General features: G+C 33.0%; 2 protein-coding genes and 2 pseudogenes across 3 annotated transcripts; all 4 read right to left on the reverse strand.

The window, feature by feature from the left end:
- Positions 1–11,686: 11,686 nt before the first annotated feature.
- LOC135138939 (carboxylic ester hydrolase-like) lies at positions 11,687–14,042 on the reverse strand. The gene is made up of 10 exons (XM_064068982.1): positions 13,932–14,042; positions 13,748–13,882; positions 13,571–13,702; positions 13,368–13,521; positions 13,121–13,306; positions 12,865–13,070; positions 12,620–12,809; positions 12,399–12,571; positions 12,080–12,351; positions 11,687–12,030 (listed from the first exon to the last, which is right to left on the reverse strand). Exons 1-10 carry the CDS (start codon positions 13,983–13,985, stop codon positions 11,838–11,840), a joined length of 1,695 nt encoding a protein of 564 aa, XP_063925052.1. The 5' UTR covers positions 13,986–14,042; the 3' UTR covers positions 11,687–11,837.
- A 212-nt stretch (positions 14,043–14,254) lies between these two features.
- LOC135138946 (uncharacterized) lies at positions 14,255–15,841 on the reverse strand (annotated as a pseudogene).
- Positions 15,842–16,340: 499 nt separating this feature from the next.
- Positions 16,341–18,583, reverse strand: LOC135138941 (carboxylic ester hydrolase-like). Of its 2 annotated transcripts, none has more exons than XM_064068986.1 (10): positions 18,515–18,583; positions 18,321–18,455; positions 18,140–18,271; positions 17,934–18,087; positions 17,695–17,880; positions 17,437–17,642; positions 17,213–17,381; positions 16,975–17,147; positions 16,646–16,917; positions 16,341–16,598 (listed from the first exon to the last, which is right to left on the reverse strand). In XM_064068986.1, exons 1-10 carry the CDS (start codon positions 18,566–18,568, stop codon positions 16,406–16,408), a joined length of 1,674 nt encoding a protein of 557 aa, XP_063925056.1. In that variant the 5' UTR covers positions 18,569–18,583; the 3' UTR covers positions 16,341–16,405. The 2 variants fall into 2 exon arrangements, with proteins under 2 accessions (XP_063925056.1, XP_063925055.1); XM_064068985.1 differs by having other exon boundaries at positions 17,201–17,381.
- A 4,133-nt stretch (positions 18,584–22,716) lies between these two features.
- On the reverse strand, positions 22,717–24,972 carry LOC135138943 (carboxylic ester hydrolase-like; annotated as a pseudogene).
- Positions 24,973–25,022: the final 50 nt, after the last annotated feature.

Below are 25,022 nucleotides of genomic sequence, written 5' to 3' on the forward strand. Positions count from 1 at the left end.
TCTTTTAATTTCAAAATTAGGTATTTTTAAGATACAATATTCCTCTGTATTTTCATCTTCGGTTTCTTTATGTTTTTTCTCATCAACCGACAGTATATTAAAGTAACCACAATCAGCCAAGAATTGCAATAATAACTGCACATTTTCCTCCGATACTTCATCAAACTCCAAAGAAGTAAGTTCCTCGATTTTCTACCCGAGGAAGGTTATTATTTCTTATACTCATTAATATCCTTATCTTTTTACTTCATCTTATCACTAATTTACTTATAGGTATTTCTAAACAGCTGATTTGACACACACTAAATGTTACCCGTGTATTAAATAGCACGGTAAACAGTTTAAATCTGGCTGCATATATCATCAACTGCAATTTCATTCTTTTTTTATTTAATTGATTATTTATCTAAGTATTTTAATCTAACTTAACATCAGTAATTGCACATCCTATTTCGTCAATTGAATTAATTCAATACGAGCTGTTGTATTAAATGCAAAAATTTGGTCGTCAACCAAATTAGTTGTAACAAATGCGGAAATGTTTTTCATCCAAGCTGTCTAAAACAGTTTCAAGGATTTTTAGGAATCGCTAAAGACATAACTTCTGTTAATAGTTGTCCTCAGTGCGACAAAGGAGCTAAAATAAATACTTCAAACATTGGTACTTCCTCATCCTCTACGGAATTAATTAATCTTCAACGGCAATTCAGTGATTTAAAAGACTCCATAGTTAATACGATGGATCATATGGTGAAAGCAGTCGAAAATAACTTGGTTAAATTATTTGACGATTTGCGTGACATGAAATCTATAATCTCCGAGTCGATTAAAACAGAATTTAATAATTGGAATTCTGAAATTAGTAATGATCTCCGTACTGATGTAAAATCCTGTTTATCTGAGTCTAATTCTTCTCTTCAGACTGAGTTTGCTAAATTGAAATCGACATTTAGTATCGTTTGCAATGAAAATCTTGTACAAAACCCAAAAGTCAATTCCGTAGAAATGAATCTACCTAATTTACTTGATGACATGTGTCGTAACTTAAAACCTTGTATTACTGACTCATTCAAGTCAGAATTTGATGGTCTGAAACCGGCAGTTTGTGAACTCAGTGAGAAAATCATAAATAATTCAAAATTAGCAACTCAATCTCGTCCACCTCCAGTAATAAATACTCCTGAGACCCCTAAGGCTACGAATATCAAAAAGAAAGTTGTCTTATTATCTGACGAAAAAAGGCATAATTGTGTAAACTTGCTGAAATTTTATTTAAAATCTGATGAATACGATGTATTTTCCATTCTTAAACCTGAAGCAGCTATATTTGTTCTTCTCAATACTGATCGCGACAGTAACTGTATTATTTCGTCACTTACAGTCAACGACTACCTAATTATTTTTGGTGGCAATCATGAGGTTAAATCCGGCATACTGATATAATAAAGAATACGAATACCGTTTTTATCGGATGTCCCTATTTTCTGAAACGTCCGATTTTAAATAATTTGGTCATTCAACGAAATGATACCCTGCGTAGACTAGCTGAATCTAATAATCACATATTTTATTTGGAATCAAACAATATTTAAAAAAAAACAATTTAAAACTATGAATTTTACATTCAAAGAGGCTTCCAAGAGATCGATAATGAAACATGTGGCTGATGGTATTTTGATCAAAGAAACGACAATTTTGACTAACGGGACTTCTTCCACATTCTCTCGATCTGTTAATCCTTTTTTATAAAATATGATGATGCGCTTCCTATTTCTAACAATGATTTCAATGATTTTTCGAACCGTCGACCTAAAGTAACATGCATTTACCAAAACGTTAGGGGTTCAAACTCCTTCTATAATAATATTCTAGCGCTTTCTGATGAGTTTGATATTTTTGTTTTGACCGAGACATGGCTGCATAACGATGTATCAAACGCAGAACTGTTTCCTGATGATTTTGCAGTTTACCGATGTGATCGAAACTTTGAACGTTTAGGAAACACCAGAGGTGGTGGTGTTCTGATTGGTGTAAATAGTACTAAACTGACTTCTACGAATATTGATGTTAGTGACATTGTTGAAACCGTTCCCTCTATTGACCTTATAGGCGTCAAGGTAAAAACATCCTATCATGAAAATCTCTTTATTTTTGCCGTTTTACATTCCGCCTTGGACAACTTTTCAAGATTACGAAACATTTTTCGAATATGCTGGTATTATTGGCGAAATGCATGATAGGACTGTTCTTTTTCTAGGAGACTTTAATACATCCACGTATTGCAGTAATATTAATAATAATTACAGTCAATGTTTGAATCACTTTGTAGAGCTTACCAAGCTCACTCATTATAATAATGTAAGTAATTGTTTCGGTAATACTTTAGATCTTATATTCTCTTCTTCCTCTTGTCATGTTGAAAAGTCTAGCTTCCCTCTAGTCGGAGAAGACGCATTTCATCCTCCATTAGAATTTGATATAGATTGCAACATTAAAAAGGCTGATATTTTTTGTTTAAATCCAAACAATTATGTCTATAATTTTAAAAAAGCGGATTATCTTGGTTTATATAATGCATTATTACATATTTATTGGTTTGAGCTTGGAAAAATTAAAGATGTTAATTTAGCTTGTCAACACTTCTACACAATTTTATTTAGAACTTTTGATTTATACATACCAAAGACTGGAGATTTCAAAAGAAAATACCGTCATTATCCACCTTGGTTCGATAAGGATATTATAAGAAGTCTTCGATTAAAAACCAATATGCGTAAAACATTTCTATCGAATCATAATCCTCAGACATATATTGAATTTAAGAGACTCAGAGCAGATGTTAAAAAGAAAATTTGCATAGCATATACAAAATATATTAGGGGTATTGAAAATAATATTATCACAGACCCCAAGAAATTCTGGTAGTTCATTCATTCTAAACAAGGCAAGACGCGAGTACTAATATACGCTGGAAAAACCATTTCTAATCCGACGGATATAGTTAACAGCTTTGCTGATTTTTTCAAAAGTGTTTACACTTCTTCCCAGCCTATTAGTGCCGACATGGTTTCAGAAACATTTCCCAATAATTTGACCAACAGTGTATCTTCTATAACTGAAGATGAAATTATACGGGCTATGATAGCGGCAAAAAATACAATAACCTCCGGTTCTGATGATATACCGAGTTTTTTTCTAAGAGATACTGCTTATGTTTTATCAAATCCGCTGAGTCATTTCTTCAATCTAATCCTTCAAACGTCGACTTTGCCCGAGCTTTGGAAATTAGCACAAATTACTCCTATTCACAAAAAAGGTGATACTTCTCAAATCATCAATTGTAGATCAATATCTATATTGTGCAATTTTTCAAAAGTGTTTGAGTGCGTTCTCTATACTCACATTTACAACTCGTTACGTAATTTAATTTCACCTGACCAACATGGTTTCATGAAAGCGCGTTCGACTGCTACGAATTTAGCCACTTTTACGCAATTTACATCGGAAGTAATAGATAGAAATAGTCAGGTAGATGCCATCTACACAGATCTACAAAAAGCGTTCGATCAAATTGACCTTAACATCTTACTTCATAAATTAGATCGTATTGGCTTCTCAACCCCGTTATTGGCCTTAATGAAGTCTTATCTCTTTAATCGAAGACAACAAGTTGTACATGGCGGGCATTTTTCTGAAGTGTAGGTACATCTCAACATCGAGAGTCCCGCAAGGCTCAAATCTCGGCCCCCTGCTATTCTTAATATATATTAATGAACACAAGCAAATATTAATGAGCGTTTTATGAAGTTATTGAATATCAGCGTGTTAGCCATGAAACGTTTTAGACAATCATTAATTAATCTAATGTCATCCTTACTCGAACAACTCTCAAATACCAGGCCAACCGCTGGAGCATCGTACTCATCGATGAGTATGAAAACCTTTTCCTCATAATGTGTATGTAAAACTTCGGAAAAAAATTGTAAGCTAATTTCCACTTAATCTGATACACTTTTCCGTATCGTAAAATTTTTCAAAGCTTTCTACTTCTATGGCAGAAATGTTTAACTTCTCACTTGCCCAGATTCTTGTACCATCGTCAGTCTTCTTCATCAGGTATCCAAGTTCTTGGAATGTAGCATTTATAGCTAACGCCAAGGAGACCTTAACTTCAGCAGAATTTGCGCCACGAACATCCCCGAGATCAATATGAATCACAGGATGAAGTTTGCAGTTCTTCAAAAAAAATCGTCCTTCCTCGGTACAAATCTTTAGGTTCTTAAATAAATCGGTTTTTCCTAGTAGAAATTGCTTCAACATATACATGAGGGTAGTTTTTCCAAAAGCTCTAGGCGCCGTTAGTAATACTATTTTACAAGTATCACGTAAGAGACATTTGATAAACAGGGTTTTGTCCACAAAGGTAATTGTCTCTTTGATTTCGGCAAAGTCATGACTTGACACTTCGTACAGCGACTTTTCTGAATCCTAAAAACAGAAAAAATTACAACTCGTTACTAAATGCCTTAGAATAGCTGTTATAATAAAAGTGATTAGGACTATTATTGTCGTTTTTAAATGGAAAGTTTCTGAAAATTATGTACTTATTATTATTATTATTACTAATTAATAATAAATTATTGCCACCGTTGATTTCCTATATAGGAGAGTTTTACTAATGATTGTGAATTTCACGCGACGAGTATGAAATAAAATGCAAAATAATTCTTTTTTTCTCTATAAACAATTTTTTAAAATATTCGCTATTATGTCGGAAAAATACAACGTTCAGTATCTAATAAGTAATACAAAAATGTCTACAATAAATTAAAAAATGACCAATACTAAAGACAACAAAATTGTAGCAGAATATTATACACCATTAAAAACAAGACAACCATCTGAACTCCAGCAATTTAAAAATATTTATAAATCATTTACTCAAGATAAAAAACTAAATATACCAAGAAATATCAATGAAGTAACGCAAATGAGAAATCGTAATTTTGCTATTGAATATCTCAATTCGACTGTAAATAAAAAACTAACAAAGACAGAATTTTGCAAATCTAAAAATATTTCCAGAAATTCCCTCAATATGGGGCTAAATTCAGTTGGCATAAAGATTACGTGTAAAACGAAAACAAATGAGAACAAACGGGAACAATCCGGAACAAAAGACAACAAATCGGAACAAGTGGGAACAAAAGAGAGAAAGAGTAAAATAAAAAATAAAAAAATATTCGATAATGTAGAACATAAAGCAGGTAATCGTAAAAATGTAGGTTTAGATGAAGAAGCAGATGAATTAATTAGTAAATCTTTAGAAAATTATCAGTCATAAATGGACAAACTAGTTTCATACATTCCCAACGATGATAAAGAAAAATGGAAAAAAGATTTAAAACCTATTATTACTGAAATAGACAAATTAGAAGATGGAACAAAAATGGTTGGTTTCAAACAAGAAGTTGTAGATAAATATATTGCAAGAAAAGCAGCTAATTTATTCCTTGAACAATTAATTATGACTGACTGTGAACTAGAGTCCGCTAATAATAAAATAGATGAATTGGAATATAAATTAGATAACTACAATAATTATGATCCTAAGAAACTAACAGAACTAAGAAACAAAACAGTAGTAATAAGAGACTCAAAAATTGTAAATTAAATGGAAAGTACTGTATTCAAGAATTTAAATATATTCAATGAAGAATATCCAAAATTCCGAAAAAAGTTTTCAACTCTTATTCAACAAGTTAATAAATTAAAAATCATTATTTTTCTTCTTATGTTTATTATCGTAATTGTTATTATTGTTTTCTTAATTTATTACTTCAACACTAATAAAAAATAGCGATTTATTCAACAATGTCCATGTACCTATGATGATACTAATACGTGGCCATATGCTAATGTATCTGTAGAATTGGGTAAAAGGTATCTCTTATCATCTTTCCAACTTAGAGACTTTTTCTTTACTTCTTCAGTAAATATATCATGTTTTTGACTACTGATCACTTTCTGTCTATGGAAGTATTCTTTTTGATTAAACAAGCAATTTTTGTAATCTTCAAAACTTATTTCTTTCTTCAATACCGCTTTCTTAATACCTTTTAATTTTTTCGAAACAGAATTTTCGGTTCTGTACCTGTACATTTTTGACCTTCAACCTATGTACTCTAATATCTTAATACCATTCAATTCATCTTTGAATTTCCCTATTGCTTTCTTATTTTTATCAGAATATAATAGACGATCTTTAGGATAATCAGATGTATCAAAATAGTCAGGATTGTTTTTCATAAATTCATAGAAATCGGCATTTTTAATCTCATATATAAAGCTATCAGTATCTCCATAAAGAAGTTTTACGTTTTCATTAAATTCTTTTTTAATTACATTGTAATGGAAGTTATACATTAATAATTTCGATAAATCTAATACGGCTTGCCCAATGTAAATCGGTTTATTAAACAATACTTTCGTTTTATAATTGTGAACTGCTGCCAAGTGTTTGCTAAATATAGTTCTGTGTTTAAAATTAGGTTTGTTTATCGGTTTTTGTAATTTTTCTTCATCACAATATAATTTAATATTTTGTTGGTTTCTAACAGATTGCATAGACTTACCATATGGGGCATTAACCATTAATTTCCAGAAATCGTTTTCAAAATCATTTTTCGCCTTTTGTCTTTGTTCAGTATTAAATTTTACATATGGTGCTATGAAATTTGACTGAGTAAATTTTATATCTCTGTGAACCTTTGTTATTCTAATACCTAAACTTTTGTAAAGTTTTAATGTTTTGTAATGAATTAGGTATATAATTTTTCTTATCATAGAAATGACAAAGTAGTTTTTCTACTTTTCCGCCCGGAGGAATTCTATTTTCCGGAGCCAAAGGCAAGTCATTGAATTTGTTATGAATAGCCAAGTCTACAGGGAATGCTAAATCAACTTCTAAAACATAACCCGTATCACTATCTGATAACAGTATACCGTCAACATTTTTAATTTCATCACAAGTCAAAAAAAAAAGTTTTTTTCTGGTAATCTCTGAGATAAAGCCCATCCATATAGATTATTAGCATCTATATAGATAATCTGAGTATTTTCGTCTGCTTGCGAATACCTGTTACTACACTGTGAAATACCTCCTCTAATTCCGTTTTCAAAAAACAAATACATTTCATAATCAGTTAATAATTCCAACTTCACTGAAGTATATTTGAGCATACAGTCCCAAGCTAACCCCGGAGTTGTATAATACCAAACAGGATCCAGTCCATAACTCTTTTGTAAACATAAATCTCTAAAATTTTCAAATACATCAGTTAATAGCAAAAAATCTAGTTTTAAGTATAAATCATGCCATTCACCCAAGTTTTCAATTTTAAAATATTTCCATACTTTCACTGCATGTTTGAATTCTTCTTGAGAAATTTCTTCTTTTGTGAGCGAAGAATAAAATTTATCTATTGATGAAAGTTTTGTTTCAGAAAATTTCTCAAAAGAATTCATCTATCCATAGGGATATATTCCTTTTCTAATTATCTTGCTTTTTTATTTCCTAAATAACACATCTAATTCATGATTTGAAAAGTATTTAATTATTTCTCTCAACTGACTTGATTCCAGATTAGATGACAAATTGTCTAGGCTACTTGCTAAAAATCTATAAATCGATAAATCTCAGTTCGATATATACATTATCATCCATTCTTAAAATTTTACTGAAAGAAATATATTTCTCTTCGTTATTAGGTATTAATTTCAATTGAGTTTTATCTTCTCCTAGATTTTTTATAAACAAATGACAATCGTAAGCGCTTAAATTATGAAACAAAATTGGAATAAACAATGGTTGTCTATATTTCAAATTGCATTTTCTACAAACAGCTCCTCTATATTTTCCAGTGTAGTGATCATGATCTCTTACTTTTGGGTTTTCTATAGAAAACACATTTTCACAAAGATAACAAATTTTTGTTTTTTTATATTCTTCTAGTTCGATATCTTTTATGGGTTTATTTTCTTTTAATAACTTATATATTGTTCTGGCATATACAGTTATTCTTTTTATCTCGTATGATCCATAACCACAGGGACTATGAAATTGTGTTTTATGAGTATATGATGATTCAGGATTTGGTTCGCATGTATGAATAGGTTTCAGAATAGATTCAAAATCAAAATAAATTACATACGGATGTCTTAACATTCTTTGAATATTTTTAAATTTTAATATATTATCTTCAGGCATGTTCGGAACACATGGTTCATTACTAAAGCACACATTTTGATGTTTCTTTAAAGCATCTTCAGTTCTAGCGGAGTAGTTTAAACATCTTCTACAGAAATGTTTTTTGTTTCTATTTACTTCCAACTGATCGTTTAACAATCGACTCAAATTCTTGATCCAACAATAATGATTTTTGTCTTTATTTCCAAAGTATAGTAAGTCGATATTCATTTCATATAATTGCTTGTTAATATGATACAAAGGATAAAATATTTGTTCTTCGTCACTAAACACGGTAACATTAATTTTATTATGTGATTCAAATTTAGGTATGTCCTGGATTTTGACAGGAAAATGTATTCCTTCAAAATTTAATTCATTTATATATTCCGGCTTATTATAATGATTCAGTCTATCTACGTGTTCTTTTTCTTGATGTAAACAGGATATTACACTTTACATAAAGCATTTATTATCGTTGTTTTTAACATTAACGCAAGCTTTTTTATCTTTAATTCACTTGGGTAATTCTACATATGAATTTCCGCTTAACGGTGTATATTTGTTTATATTAATGCGCAAATAATTTATATTTTTCAAAGTCCATCCAGATCCCTTTTCTTGCAATTCATCACATTTGGTAACTGAAATTTATGTATCATTGTAAAGTCTTCATTTTCCAGTTTCATAAACTCGCATTCCATGTCTAAATTGATTTTAATATTTTTATGGAGATTTAAAGCATTTACTATAACTATTTTAATAGCCTTTGCTTTTATCATATCCATATATGTTTCTATATCTATACCTTCTTCTAGATTATTATGCTGATGGGTTAATAATCTTCCTTTTAAAGGAACCTGAACTAAAATAAAATCTGGCTCTGGATTATGTCTTGCTTTGTGCAACTGCATTCGACTTTCTTTAATATATTTTCTACATTCACCACACTTGATCTTTTTTTACTCTTTCTTTTTCCGGTTTAGAAAATATGCCATCATTAAACGGAAATATTTCCAAACTATTCTTGTTTTCCCTTTTTATTTTTAATTGCTCTTCAGCATGAATAATCTCGTTTATCAATTCTGTCCTATTGTATCTTTTAATGTATTTTATACCTAAAGATTTTGCCATATTACGTAATTCGAGCAAACGCCGACTATTCAAATCATGTTTTAATTTATGCAAATGTATTCGAGTTTTCTCGATATATGTTCCACACATATCACATTTGATCTTCTTTACTCAATTTTTTTTTGGTTTGGCAAATATATCGTCATCAAACTGAAATGTTTTTAGGTTCCTTTCGTTTTCTTTCTCTTTATGTAGCTGCATTCGGGTGCTTTTGATATATTTTCCACATATGTCACACTTGATGTTCTTAACTCTCTTTTTCTTTCGTTTAGCAAATAAATCATCGTCAAATGGAAATATATCTGAATTCGCTTTGCTCAGGAGGACTTTGTCCAAATTCCGCAAAGGCATAATTGATTTTTTTTATCGTTCCTTGACGACTGTTTCGTACTATAACGACATAAACACTCTAGAAGAGCTCGACCAATTAGGGCAACCAATAGCACCTACTTTTTTTACCTTTACGGCTGATACGTCAAAAGTGATGAAAAATTTGAAACAGAGGAAAGTACGTCCAACGAGGGAAAATATTCTAAAAGTTGTGGCCTATAATAGGAGTATTGCGAAATTAGAAAGAAAACGGGACATTATGTGGGTACTCAAAACCAATTTTGTTTACGACGAAGGAGAACCACTGCTACATATCGTAGATGAGTGTTTTACGACGTTCTATATCAGCTTCATAGTACCAAAAAATTCAATTTTTCTTCCAACTTTTAACGACGTCATCATCAAGTTGTTCGAAAATGGTCTGACGAATAAGTGGTACGAAGATGTTCAGTTCATTTCCTTTGTAGCAAAAATGGACGATATGAAAGTTAAGACGGAAACTTCCGAATCGATTTCTTTTGACGAAATCAGGCGGTCTTCTCTGTGTTGCTTTTGGGACTTGCTCTGAGTCTAGCAGTTTTTTGCCTGGAAGTGTTTCTGGAAATAAATTGGAACTTTAATTATTATAGAAAATATGGTTATATAAGTGTCAAACTACCGAGCTTATACTTCAAGAAATAAAAGAGTTATTTTTGTTAGTTTGTGCAATCGATCCTTGAAAATAAATCACGCAATGTCGGTGAAGTAATAAATCAATACGTGTATTTCTACACAAACATCCTCGTATCTGTTCTATTCAATTATTAACTTATTCTTTTGTTTAACGCGGGTATTTTTATTGCGTGTTTTTCACCACTTGCAATCAATAAAGCACACGTACGAGTTATTTTTCAGAAATGTTTGATTTGATAAAGTACATCTGTTCTTTTGGCAGCGTTTTAGGAATAACACCTTCAGTCGATAAAACACGAGACAATATCTGTTCAAAAATATATTCCTTGTGTATAGCAGTGTTTTTGACAGCCGGTTTTATGGTGTCTTGGACTTATAAAAGATTCGATTTGAAAAACTTTAGCATTTTAGAAGGAACGATACAGATTTGTACAGACCTAAGCTTATTCATTTGTACAGTGACATCGATACTGTCGGGGTCCATTTTCAAACAAAAAAAGTGGAAACAAATGTGTAACAATTTAAAACAGCTTCAAAGTAACTTACCAGAGCGTAACCGTACCTTGTTACCGTACTATCTAGCTTTCGCTGCATACCTTGGAATATTTGGTGCTGTAATAATTTCAACAATAAATTTGTGGTGGAGAGTTGGTAACTACGACTATTTTAAAATGTTTACGATAAATTTAGTCGAATCTTTTGCACATCACATACTTTATTCTGTACTATTTGTTTTTACCACAGCGTTTAGTGTGTACTACCAAAGAGCGAAACTATTATTAATGAAAAAAATCAAGATGTACCAAAATCTCGAAGCTACGCTGTCAGGAAAAACACACGAATTTTTTTCAGAAGTGTACACCTCTTGGGCGGTTTTAAAAGACTCCGTTGATATTTTCAACGACATCTTTGGTTGGAGAATTCTTCTAAGCTTCACCCATGCTACAGCTCTTATAATTAGTTTTCTTGACCAGATACTGAGAAACAACGATGGGTTCGTTGGTGGTGATTTTTCGCAAGCTACTATAACGAATCTTTGCGCTGTTTGCAATGTTTTTGTAGTGTTGTTGACTGGACTTTAGTGTAACTCACTAATTTTGTGTTTTTAGGCGAATATCGTAATTGTTGTAGTTTTGTGTGATTTTGTTTTATTGGAAGCAAGGGAAACTTTACAGATTGCGATTAATTTTCGTGGAACGGTGTTGAAGGAAAGTAGAGATTTGGAAAAGATGACTTGCTACTTGGAGAATAATCTTCCCGAGTTTTCGGCAGCAAGGTTTTTCCGCATTAGCAGATCCACTATTTTTAGTATCGTCAATATTATAATTACTTTTCTTATAATAACGTTACAGTTTAAGTAAAGTTAATTATAATTATGTATGGCTACTTTTATCTTATTTATTTCATTAACTGTGTTGATAACCAAACAAAATTTTAGGAAAAGTGTTTGCACTTAGTAGGTGTCGAAATCATCATAGCCCAAGCTATTGTAAAGTTCAACCCAAGCACCATAAGTAGCCTCTTTCGGATGATTTTTAATTTCTAAGTTTTCATTAATATCAACGTAGTAAAGATCTCCATTATCTGTTGAGACTGCAGGCCATATAATATTTTGCAGTAATTCTGATGCTTCTGGAGTTGGGTTTCTAAAACATACAGTTTGCATATATCTAGCGTCACAAGGATTTATCTTACCGATATTTAGCAAAATCGGTCCACAATTTGATAAGCCGCTGTCTCGTCACTCTATCAGCTTCTGGGAAATTATTACCATTACATCCATCGCCACTGCAGAACAAATAACCTATTTCTTCGCCATGTCCTACACCTTCAGCACCATCATAGTGTGTGTTTCCACCTCCCATTTGACCATCGTAAGAGAAAATGTAAAAGTAAGTTTCCGCTACTTTGGAGAAAAGTTCGGCATGTTTTATGACCGATCTAGTGAAGGAAGTATCACTGGAATACTTCAAAGAAAGGTTAACCTGTATATGTTATTATGGTATCCACTCACTCTAACAGCGTCACCCAAATGGTTTGCTAATGGTTCACCTCCGGTGTATAAATCTCGAATTGCGCTACCCATTTGGGTGCGTTGATTTTGGTCCGTAATTTGCATATCATTGGGTACAAGCCAACCTAGGTTTTGGTCATACGCAGCCATTCTATTTTGTAGTCCTTGCGCATCTAAAACGAACGAAATCAGTACCACTGGTGAAAAATGTTGAAACCTACCTTGGTCGAAAACAAGGTCTTCTTCAGATGTGACCCCAATCATGATAGGTACTTGGAGAACACTACCCGCTTGCAACAAACCATACATGTTTCTAGTGAGAAAAGCATCCGGGTTTTTCACTTCCACAATCGGTGCCCAGTAAAAACCTTGAGAAATTTCAAGATCTTCCCACCCGTTGTTTGCCCATTCCTACAAGTTTTCCCGTTTAGTTACAAGATCGGGTACTATGTATGAAATGTGTTACCCAACTGCGATATTGTTCAGCTGCTGAGTCTAAAGTTCTAGCATCAACCGTTAGTAGGTAATCTAGAAGAGCTTGCGAATCGTCACTGTCTGCCCATGAAGAGTTCAAGAAAGCAGCAGTAGCGAAAGAGATTTGTCGGGCTCTTCTTTGATAAGCCCATGGACTCAAAAAACTACCACTTTCTAAAATAGCCGCTTGGAATAGCCCTAAAACGTGGATACTGTGTGAACATGAATTTAAATGATAAAGGAATCACCATTTGAATCTTGGTTAAGAAGTTGGTAGGCGCAAGAAGCCGACCCTGCGCTTTGCCCAAAAATAGTGATTTGATTGGGATCGCCTCCGAAAAGGTGTATGTTGTCGTGGGCCCACTGGATTGCGAATCGCTGGTCTTTAAGGCCGCTGTTTCCGGGAATTACTTCGTCTTGGGTCGAGACAAACCCTAGCATTTTTATTCGAACAAGTTTAACGAGGAGTTTGACAATATAACTAAAATGGATTACCAAAGAATCCTAATCGGTAGTTGATAGTCACCAGAATAACCCCATTATCTATGAAAAGATCTGGTCCCCATCCGACACCACTACCATCGACGAAACCTCCACCATGAATGTAGAACATTACAGGTAAAGTACCACTGCCGCCGTCACTGGGAAGCTGTTAAAATAAAGTTGAATCTAGAAGTAGATGGATTTTTGGCACTTACTTCTGGTGTATATATGTTTATGAAAAGGCAATCTTCCGATTCATTGTCGTTGTTACTAGATGTTTGAAAGCAAGTTGTGGAAATATATTTCGTCTCTAGAACACCTTCCCAGTTGGCAACAGGTTGTGGTGCCTGGAAACAAATAATTTTTTATTTGAAATCACACAGTTTTCTTACCTTGAATCGTAATTCTCCAACTGGTGGAGCCGCATATGGTACTCCTTCGAAAATGTAGTATGGTATATTTTCGGCGGTTGTAGCGTCGCGTCCACTGATTTGCCCATTGGGGAGTTCCACCATGGGATCACCTAACTACACAATGTTATTTAAACCGCTACATTATGTTGTACTTGCAAGTTACCGAGCAACTTATTTGAAAAAATAAGATTGCAATATTCAGCGCCTTGTTGAACATTCTGGTTGTTACTGAGTAACCTAGCAAAACACTAGCTCATAAATACCGAGGAGATGATCTGTGGGTGAACTTTTCCATAACTTGATTTGTATCAGTCGAGTGTTTTGGTTTGTTATCAGAGTGCTACACTTACCAGGCAAATATAGGAAATAAGCGATTTGTTTTGGAACGCATTCCTTGGTGTTTACAAGTAGCAGGTAATCAATTAATTATAAGATCAGCTCTACTGACCTCTCGTCAGATAAATTTTGGTGTGAAAAGAAAAGATGTTTGAAATCTACAAAATTTATTTAATGCATCTAAGCAGTAATTATTCTAGAAAATTCGAGAGTTAGTAGGTATCGTAGTCAGTATAACCCACGCTAGCGTAAAGTTCGTTCCACCTTCGATAAGTAGTTTCTTTGGGATTATTTTTAATTTTTAAAGTTTCATTGATGTCTAGATAGTAAAAGTCGCCACCATCTGTAGACAACAAAGGCCAGGTTATATTTTGTAACAACTCTCAAGGTTCTGGAGTTGGATTCCTAAAATATATCTATGAAAAAAAGTCCATGAAGGAAACATGTTGATTTACCGATATTTAGCAAAATCAGTCCAAAGCTTAATAAGACGTTCTTGTAATTCTGTCCGACTCTGGATAAGTACTTCCATCGCAGCCAGTACCAGCGCAAAACAAATATCCAATTTCTTCACCATGTCCCACGCTTTCAGCACCATCATAATATATATCACCATTACCCATTTCGCCGTCGTAGGAAAACACATAAAAGTACGTTTCTGATACTTTCGAAAAAAGCTCGGCGTGTTTTATAACGGATCTAGTAAACGAGGTACAACTGGAATATTTAGAAGAACAATTATGTGATTGTGCTTGTGGTCATAGTTAACACTTACTCTGACGCCATCACCAAATGTTCAGCCAGTAGTTCACCACTAGTATACAAATCCCGAATCAACTCACCCATTTCAGCACGTTTGGGTTCATCAAAAATGCCCATGTCATTTGGTACAATCCAGCTTAAGTTTTCATCATAAGCTGCCATTATGATTTCCCAAAAAAAATCATATTTCTCACACCTTGGTTAAAAACTAGATTTTCCTCTGATGTTATTCCAATGAGAATAGGGATTCTGATAACATTTCCGGTTTGTAGTAGACCGTACAACTTTTTAGTGAGAAAGGCATCCGGATTTTTTATTTCAACGACCGGTGCGCAGTAAAAACCTTGAGATATTTCAAGATCTTCAGGTCCATATTCCTGGATAAACCAAATTTAGTTTCCGAGCAAGGTCTAGATTTAGAGTGCGTACGTAATTGTGGTATTGTTAAGCTGCAGCATCTAAATCTGTGGCACGAACTGTCAGTAAATAGTCCAATAAAGCTTGGGAATCGTCGCTATTTTCGAAAGTCGAGTTCAAAACAAATAATTTTTTTCCTTACTTCCGGTGTAGTCCACATCAATGTAAAGACAGTCTTCAGATTCGTTGTCATTATTACTACTTGTCTGAAAGGCTGTGTGAAAGTCAGTGGTATTGAGAATATCGTCCCAATCTATAGCGGGGTGCCTTTGTGCTTTACTAATATTATTAATGTTATTATTATAACCTGGAAGCGTAGTTCTCCAACTAGTGGTGCTGCATATGGTATTCCTTTAAAAGCATAATACGTTGTATTTTCAAAAGTGGTAGCTTCCAGCCCTCTTATTTGTCCATTTCGTAGTTCGACAATTGGTTCTCCTAACTATATAGGTATCTTGACTTTAAGAGAGTGTAACGAATCAGAAGTAAAAATTACCATAAAATTAATTTGAAGTACAAAAACGGCACTGCTAAATATTTTAGGGAACATTTCATTTGTTACTAGGTAGATCATCACGATCACTCAATAGAATAACAATTTATCTCTCCGAAAAGACTTGGAGTCACTTGAAACTGTCATTTTCTTATTTTAGGTTCTAATTAATCTAAATCAAGATTAACAATAAATTTGTGGGTCAGATTTTGAACAGCAGATACATATGTTAATGTACAATAGCATTATTTCTAATCACCATTCAAGATAACGATACTAACAAAACATATATAAGTGTGATAATTTTGATTGACTAAAAATAAACACAGTAAGTATAAGTGTCACAATAAATACGTGATTTATTTTGTTTGTGTAAGAGTGAGAACGTAACAGATACCACTTGAAAACTTTGCTCTGGTGTAGAATAAAAAAGTACTTCAACTTGAAAATGATTTTTCCACGACCAGAAGTAGAAATCGGTGCAAAATCAGATCAAAAGTGATTGTCGGATCACCAACGTAAAATGAAATGCAACACAGGGTTATGATAAAGTAATGCACAAAATTTATAAAAAGCGCTGACGCCATAATCTACTTATGTAGTCGAAAAGCTACAGACAATCTTTTCTATTAATAGGTATCGAAGTCGTTGTAACCCAACCTAGCGTAAAGATCATTCCAATTGTTGTAGGTAGTTTCTTTAGGATGATTTTTAATTTCCAAAGTTTCATTGATATCTAAATAATAAAAATTACCGTCATCTATAGACAACAACGGCCACGTGATATTCTGTAGTAACTCTGATGGTTCAGGTGTTGGATTTCTAAAATTCACTTGATAAAATTTTGAATACCAAGTGTTTTAACATACCTATATTTAGCAAAATCCGTCCAAAGTTTAATTAGACGTTGTCTCGTAGTTGTGTCAGATTCAGGATATCCAGTACCTCTACACTCTTCACCGGAGCAAAACAAGTAGGCTATATCTTCACCATGTCCTACAGTTTCAGCACCTTCGTAATACGTGGTACCACCAGGCATTTCACCATCGTAGGAAAGTTGGTAGAAATAGGTTTCCGATACTTTAGAAAAAAGTTCCGCATGTTTGATTACTGATCTAGTGAAAGAATTGTCACTAGAATACTTAATAACGGTATTATTATTGATGATCATGAATACCAAATTAATATTTGTACTTACTCTAACACCATCTCCTAAGTGATCGGCCAGTGGTTCACCACCAGTGTATAAATCGCGAATCAAGCCACCCATTTCAATACGCTTAGTTTCATCAAAAATGACCATGTCGTTAGGTACGATCCAGCTTAGATTTTCATCGTACGCTGCCATTTTGGCACGTAGTACCTCTTCATCTATGTAAACCAGAAAACACATAAAGTTTACATGATAATAAAAATACGTTTACCTTGATTGAAACCTATATTTTCTTCAGAAGTAATTCCAATAAGTATAGGTACTCTTATAACATTTCCAGCTTCTAACAAACCGTACATTTTCTTGGTAAGAAAAGCGTCACGATTTTTAACTTCAACTATTGGTGCCCAGTAGAAACCTTGAGAGATTTCCAGATCTTCGGGTCCATCTTTCTAAACAAATAAATTTAGTTACCATCACAGTTACAGTATGTTTAAGTTGTATTACGTAATTATGGTACTGTTCCGCTGCAGCGTCTAGATCTCTAGCTTCAACTGTAAGCAAGTAATCGAACAAAGCTTGTGAATCGTCACTGTTTTCAAACGTGGAGTTTAAAAACGAAGCAGTTTTAAAAGCGATTTGGCGGGCTCGTCTTTGGTAGGCCCATGGGCTTAGAAAGGTACCACTTTCCAAAATAGCACCTTGGAATAGTCCTGAAACGTACGTGTTTATTGTGGTAGATAGTTTGACAGGTAATCGTGAAACCATTTGACTCTTGATTGAGAAGTTGGTACGAACAAGATGCCGACCCTGCGATGTGTCCAAAAATTGTAATTTTGTCAGGGTTTCCTCCAAATAAATGTATATTGTCGTGGGTCCACTGAATCGCGAAGCGTTGATCCTTAAGACCGTTATTACCGGGAATTACGTCATCTTGAGTTGAGATAAAACCTATATTTACTTAACAAGTACAAAGACGTTTTCTTAGTAAAATTATTTGTTACCAAAAATTCCCACTCTGTAATTGATTGTAGCTAGAATGACGTCGTTATTGACAAATAGATCAGGGGCAAAGTCAGCAGCGGTACCGTCGACGAAACCTCCACCATGAATGAAGAACATCACTGGTAAAGAAACATTGTTATCTTCACTTGGTAGCTATCGAAATAATGTAGTTTTAAAAACGGAAACAAACACCTTTGGTACTTACTTCAGGAGTATAGATGTTAATATATAGACAATCTTCAGATTCGTTATCATCGTTAGTTGATGTTTGAAAACAAGTCGAGGAGAACTTTGTAGCGTCGAGGGTGTCATCCCAATCTACAACAGGTTGTGGCACCTGAAAGTTATTCCCACAAAACTATTGTTATTGTTTTAAATTTTATAACCTTGAATCGTAGCTCTCCAATTGGTGGTGCCGCGTATGGTACTCCTTGAAAGGCATAAAATGACTTGTTTTCGATGGTTGTGTCTTCACGCCCCCTTATTTGCCCAGTTGGAAGTTGTACAACTACATCTGCTAACTACACAGGTTTATCCATATTTAGGTCATTATTTTAAAATATAAATAAATAAAAATTACCAAAGAACTTATCTGAAGTAGGAGAACGCTACTTTTTAATATTTTGGAACACATTGTATTTGTTACTAGGTAATGCAACACAACAATAATTGATTAATTCAACTTGTTACATATCTTTTTAGAAAGGTTATTGGATACTTGAAATATATCACTTGAGTGTTTTGATTTATTAAACAATCTAAACGGAGATGAAACTTCTGACTAACGTTGTTTACAAGTAGATTTCAGTGAATTTATCTGGTTTGAACTGAATTGTTCAAATTTGGATTGAAAGAGAGGACGTGAGTGTCTGTTGTAGTAGTTGTGTGCTTTAGAAAAATAAGTGTTGCTAATTGCATCATAACTGATATTTTCAGTTGTTTAACTTTATTTAATTTAGGTGTAAATTTTATAAAATAAGATACTCCTCCACATGTAGTTTATGAATCCCTGTTGAGTTTGTACCATAAGAAAGGAAAAAAAATCAAAATTGTAATATTATATTAACCTTTTTAGGATATAAATTTGAAATATCAAAATCAAATTCTCTAAAACTTTGCAAACGTTTTAAGGTTATCGGAAACATGGTAAATTAGTTGATCAAAGTTTATCCGGTTACGATCCCCCTAAAACCTGATGACATCTCAAAATTCTGGCAAATAAATCCTATCCCAAATGTGCAAAATATGATGACTTTATACTTATGATTTATCATTCCATTCATATTTTTACTTTCTGAGTGTAAGCTAAGTATAGTAAAGTTAGTAATCGGGTCCATCGAGCAACTTATCACTTTCATGTTTTCTCGACGTTTCATGACCCCTAGAGTGCGAAAAAAGTTGTGTCCCGTTTCCGTCTGTCTGTCATCTGTCTGTCTATGTGGTGCACTCAGTCTTTAGAATTATTTATACAGGGTTACTCAAGAAAATTAATGAGTGAGGCAATTTATTGTATTGTATAAATCAGGAACGACTTAGTTCACTTATCCAAAAATTTATGAATATAGTACTATTATTATTATTAGTATTACACTGCGTTTATCCAAGTTGATACACGTCTCCTTACAAAAATATTATTGGGGTCATCTCAAAATTTTGTAAAATCTCACTTGTTTTCGTTTTTTCAGTTGTTTGGTTTTTCGATTTTTTGATTTTTGGATTTCCTAATTTTTCGTTTTCTCGATTATTCGATTTTTTGGTTTTTCGATTTTTCGATTTTCCAATTACTCAGTTTCTCAAACTGTTTTTCGATTCTTCGATTTCTCCATTATCAATTTCTAAATTTTTCGATTTTTCGAATTCTTATTTCTTTGTTTTTTGATTTTTCGAATTTTCAATTTCTTAATTTCTTGAGTTCCCGATTTCTCATTTTTTGATTCTCAATTTTTCAATTTTCCGAGTTCTCAATTTCGATTATTCGATTTTGAATCTTTCCATGTTACAATTCTTTGGGTTTACGAGTTCTAGATTTCCCAATTTCTCAATTTCTCAAAATTTTAGTTCTGCATTTTTCGATTTTTCTATTTCCCGATTATCAATTTTTCGATTTCCTGATTTTTCGAATTCCAAATTCTTTGGTTTTTCGAGTTTTCGAATTTTTTATTTCTTAATTTCTGGAGTTCTCGCTTTCTCAGTTACTCAGTTTCACTATTTTTTGATTCTTTAATTTTTCGATTTCTCGATTTTCAGTTTCTCGATATCTCGATTTTTCAGTTTTTAAAATTTCGATTTTTCGGTTTTTCACTTTTCGAATTTTCATTTTAATTTTTCAATTTTACGAATTCTGAACTTTTCGTTTTTTTGAATGTATGAATTTTCGATTTTTGGATTTTTCGAGTTTTCGATATTTTGATTTTTAGAGATCTCAATTTTCGATTCGATAGTTTGATTTCTCATTATTCAATTTCTCAATTTTTTCATTCTCATTTTTCAATTTCTCATTTCCTCAATTTCCCAATTTCTCAATTTCTCCATTGTTTTACTATAAATTTTTCAATTTTCCGAGATATCAATTTCTCGATTCCTCCATTTTTGATTTATATATTTTCCAAATTTTGGCTTCTTTGATTCTTAGATTTCTCAATTTTTCGTTTTTTCGACTATTCGATATCTCGGTTTTTTGATGTTTCAATTTTTCGAGTTCTAGAATTCTAGTTTTCCCCATTACTCAATTTCACGACTTTTCGATTTCCCAATTTCTCAGTTTCTCAATTTTAATAGTTTGTTCTGTATTTTTCGATCTATCGATTTCTCCATTATCAATTTCTAGATTTCTCGATTTTTTAAATTCTTAATTTTTTGGTTTTGTCGATTTTTCGATTTTTCAATTTCTTAATTACTGGAGTTCTCGATTTCTGAGTTTCTCAATTTCGATTATTCGATTTTGGGTTTTTCCATGTTACAATTGTTTGAGTTTACGAGTTCTATATTTCTCGATTTCTCGATGTCCCAATTTATCAATTTCTCAAAATTTTTGTTCTGCATTTTTCGATTTTTCGATTTCCCGATTATCAATTTTTCGATTTCCTGATTTTTCGAATTCCAAATTCTTTGGTTTTTCGAGTTTTCGAATTTTTTATTTCTTAATTTCTGGAGTTCTCGCTTTCTCAGTTACTCAGTTTCACTATTTTTTGATTCTTTAATTTTTCGATTTCTCGATTTTCAGTTTTTCGATATCTCGATTTTTCAGTTTTTGAAATTTCGATTTTTCGATTTTTCGGTTTTTCAATTTTCGAATTTTCATTTTTATTTTTCAATTTTACGAATTCTGAACTTTTCGTTTTTTTGAATGTATGAATTTTCGATTTTTGGATTTTTCGAGTTTTCGATATTTTGATTGTTAGAGATCTCAATTTCCGATTCGATAGTTTGATTTCTCATTATTCAATTTCTCAATTTTTTCACTCTCATTTTTCAATTTCTCATTTCCTCAATTTCCCAATTTCTCAATTTCTCCATTGTTTTACTATAAATTTTTCAATTTTCCGAGATATCAATTTCTCGATTTCTCCATTTTTGATTTATAAATTTTTCAAATTTTGGTTTCTTCGATTCTTAGATTTCTCAATTTTTCGTTTTTTCGACTATTCGATATCTCGGTTTTTTGATGTTTCAATTTTTCGAGTTCTAGAATTCTAGTTTTCCCCATTACTCAATTTCACGACTTCGATTTCCCAATTTCTCAGTGTCTCAATTTTAATAGTTTGTTCTGTATTTTTCGATCTATCGATTTCTCCATTATCAATTTCTAGATTTCTCGATTTTTTAAATTCTTAATTTTTTGGTTTTGTCGATTTTTCGATTTTTCAATTTCTTAATTTCTGGAGTTCTCGATTTCTGAGTTTCTCAATTTCCTCATTTTTTGACTTTGCATTTTTCGAATTCTCGACTTTCAGTTTCTCCAAATCTCAATTTTTCGATTTTTTGAATTTTCATTTTGATTTTTCTATTTTTCGAGTCCTCAATTTTCGAGTTTTCTCAATTTTTCAATTTCTCCATTTTTTGACTTTCAATTTTTCAATTTTCCAAGTTCTCAATGTCTCGATTTTTAAATTTTTCTAATTTTTGGTTTTTTGATATTTTAAATTTTCGTATTTCAGGGTTCTCAGTTTTTAATTTTTTCGAATGTTCGACTTCTCGGTTTTTCGATGTTTCAATTTTTCGAGCTCTAGAATTCTAGTTTTCACGATTCCTTAAAGTCCCAAAAAAAGTTTCTCAAAATTTTTGTTCTGCATTATTCGATTTTTCGAATTCTCAATTTTTCATTTTTTCGATTGTCCTAATTTTCGATTTTGGATGTTTTCTCGACGTTTCATGACTCTTCGAGTACGAAAAATGTATTCTCTCGTTTCAGTCTGTCTGTCTGCCTGTCTAGCTGTCCTCCTGTCCGTCCGTCTGTTTGTCTGTCTGTCTGTCTGTCCGTAATACAAATTCATGCTATATACATATCGTTCTCATAAAAAAAATAAAATTTGCAAAATCAAATTTCGTAATTTTTCAAAAAAGCTGTATATGTTTTATCGTACTTCAGAGGCGAGAAAAGTTTGATGTAATAACCTTCCACCAATTTTGTCCTTACACTATGACTGGTATTAATTATAATTTTTTTTAATTGATAGGGGTTTTCATAAAATCAATAAAATTTCGAGTTTTATAATGACCAGAAAAAGCTGGATTCGTTCGCCTGTACGTCAGGGGCATGTGATTAAACGAATAAATAAAAGCTTTAGTGAAAGATTTAATTTTTAGCTCTTTTACAAAATTACAATCAATGTGACTTTCAGTAGGTGTCAAAGTCATTGTAGCCTAAACTTGCGTAAAGCTCATTCCAACCATTGTAGGTAGTTTCTTTAGGATGGTTTTTTATTTCTAAAGTTTCATTAATATTCAAATAGAAGAAATCACCATCGTCTGTATTCAGTAAAGGCCACGTGATATTCTGTAGTAACTCTGATGGTTCTGGGGTCGGATTTCTAAAAAAAAACAGTGTTTAAAGACGTCAGTGTCAAATTATCTCAACTTGCTTATATTTAGCAAAATCCGTCCAAAGTTTAATCAGACGTTTCCTCGTAATTGTGTCAGCTTCAGGAAATCCTTCCCCTCTGCAACCTTCACCAGAACAAAACAAATAAACAGTTTCTGCACCATGCCCAACAGTTTCAGCACCTTCATAGTATGTGTTATGACCAGCCATATCTCCATCATAGCCGAATAAATAAAAGTAGGTCTCTGATACTTTAGAAAATAGTTCTGCGTGTTTGATTACTGATCTAGTGAAAGAATTGTCACTAGAATACTAACTATTGTGTTATTTAACAGTTGACAAAGTCAAAATAGTACTTACTCTAACACCGTCACCCAAATGGTCGGCTAATGGCTCACCGCCAGTATACAACTGTCTAATCAACTCACCCATTTCGGTACGTTTAGTTTCGTCAAAAATGACCATGTCATTCGGTACAATCCAACTTAAATTTTCGTCGTAAATGGCCATAGTAGCACGCAGATCATCTGGATCTATAATAAGAAAGCAACGTTTAAATTTTCGTTAATCTAACATGTGGTACCCACTTGGAGTGAAACCGACATTTTCTTAAGAGGTTATTCCAATCAGTATGGGAACTTTTAGAACATTTCCGGCCTCCAGTAAACCGTACATTTTTTTGGTGAGGAAGGCGTCTGGATTTTTCACTTCAACAACTGGTGCGAAGTAGAAACCTTGAGCTATTTCGGAATCTTCTGGTCCAGATTCCTGCATAAATTAATCACCTTAGTTTTACTAAAATTAGAATGTATTTAGTTTGTGTTACGTAATAGCGATATTGTTCCGCTGCAGAGTCTATATCTCTAGCTTCAACTGTAAGCAAGTAATCGAGCAAAGCTTGTGAATCGTCGCTGTTTTCGAACGTGGAGTTTATAAATGAAGCAGTTTTAAAAGCGATTTGGCGGGCTCGTCTTTGGTACGCCCACGGACTTATAGAGGTACCACTTTCCAAAATAGCGCCTTGGAATAGTCCTAAAACGTAAATGTTATTGTTGTTGGTGGTTTGACAGTTGGTTGTGAAACCATTTGACTCTTGATTAAGAAGTTGGTAGGAACAAGAAGCCGAGCCTGCGCTGTGGCCAAAAATTGTGATTTTGTCAGGGTTACCTCCAAAGAGATGTATATTGTCGTGGGCCCACTGAATCGCGAATCGTTGATCTTTAAGACCGTTGTTACCGGGAATTACGTCGTCCTGAGTTGAGATAAAACCTAAACACAGCTATTAAGTACGAGAAACTTTCCTTGGTAAGACTGTGTTACCAAAAATTCCCAGTCGGTAATTGATTGTGGCCAGAATCACGTCGTTATTGATAAAGAGGTCAGGTGCGAAAATAAGACCAGTACCGTCGACGAAACCTCCACCATGAATGAAGAACATCACCGGTAAGGAGACGTTGTTGTCTTCAGTTGGAAGCTGTCGAAATACTTACGTTTTTACACCAGGGAAAAAATAATTGTGTACTTACTTCTGGAGTGTACACGTTAATGTGCAGACAGTCTTCAGATTCGTTATCGTCATTACTTGCTTCCTGGAAACACGTCGTGGAAGACTGTGTGGTGTCAAGAATATCATCCCAATTTTCGACGGGTTGTGGGGCCTGAAAATTAACCTCACATAAATTGAAACTGTAGACTTTTTCAGTACCTTGAATCGCAGTTCTCCAACTGGTGGTGCTGCGTATGGTATTCCCATGAAAGCGTAGTAGGATTTGTTTTCGATGGTTGTGTCTTCACGTCCTCTTATTTGGCCATTAGGAAGTTGTAAAATCGTATCTGCTAACTACAAAAGTTGTTTGAATGAGTTGAGTAAAAGAAATTTGAATATAAATTACCAGAGAACTTATTTGAAGTAGAAGAAAGATGGTAGTTAATTTGGAGAACATTGTTTGTTACTAGGTAGTAAATAAAACACAAATATCACTAATGATAAAGCGATATTGTCCCTCTACAAAAGTTTTTGTGTACTCTAGAAATATGACTTGAGTGT

Source organism: Zophobas morio, unplaced genomic scaffold (assembly GCF_036711695.1).
Source record: "Zophobas morio isolate AGI-343-1 ecotype UQ-CSIRO unplaced genomic scaffold, CSIRO_AGI_Zmor_V1 ptg000030l, whole genome shotgun sequence".
Taxonomy (NCBI): Eukaryota; Metazoa; Arthropoda; class Insecta; order Coleoptera; family Tenebrionidae; genus Zophobas; species Zophobas morio.

What these genes read in the sequence shown, in the direction of transcription:
- LOC135138939 (XM_064068982.1), bottom strand. Translation starts at nt 13,985, where the DNA reads ATGTTCAACAAGGCGCTGAATATTGCAATCTTATTTTTTCAAATAAGT. An exon ending in TTGGAGAATTACGATTCAAG is followed by an intron (nt 13,703 to 13,747) that starts GTAAGAAAACTG and finishes ATTTGTTTCCAG; the next exon opens with GCACCACAACCTGTTGCCAA. An exon ending in TAAACATATATACACCAGAA is followed by an intron (nt 13,522 to 13,570) that starts GTAAGTGCCAAA and finishes TTATTTTAACAG; the next exon opens with CTTCCCAGTGACGGCGGCAG.
- LOC135138941 (XM_064068985.1), bottom strand. Translation starts at nt 18,568, where the DNA reads ATGTGTTCCAAAATATTAAAAAGTAGCGTTCTCCTACTTCAGATAAGT. An exon ending in TACTTCAGATAAGTTCTTTG is followed by an intron (nt 18,456 to 18,514) that starts GTAATTTTTATT and finishes AAACCTGTGTAG; the next exon opens with TTAGCAGATGTAGTTGTACA. An exon ending in ACTTAGGAGATGGTGTTAGA is followed by an intron (nt 16,918 to 16,974) that starts GTAAGTACAAAT and finishes ACCGTTATTAAG; the next exon opens with TATTCTAGTGACAATTCTTT.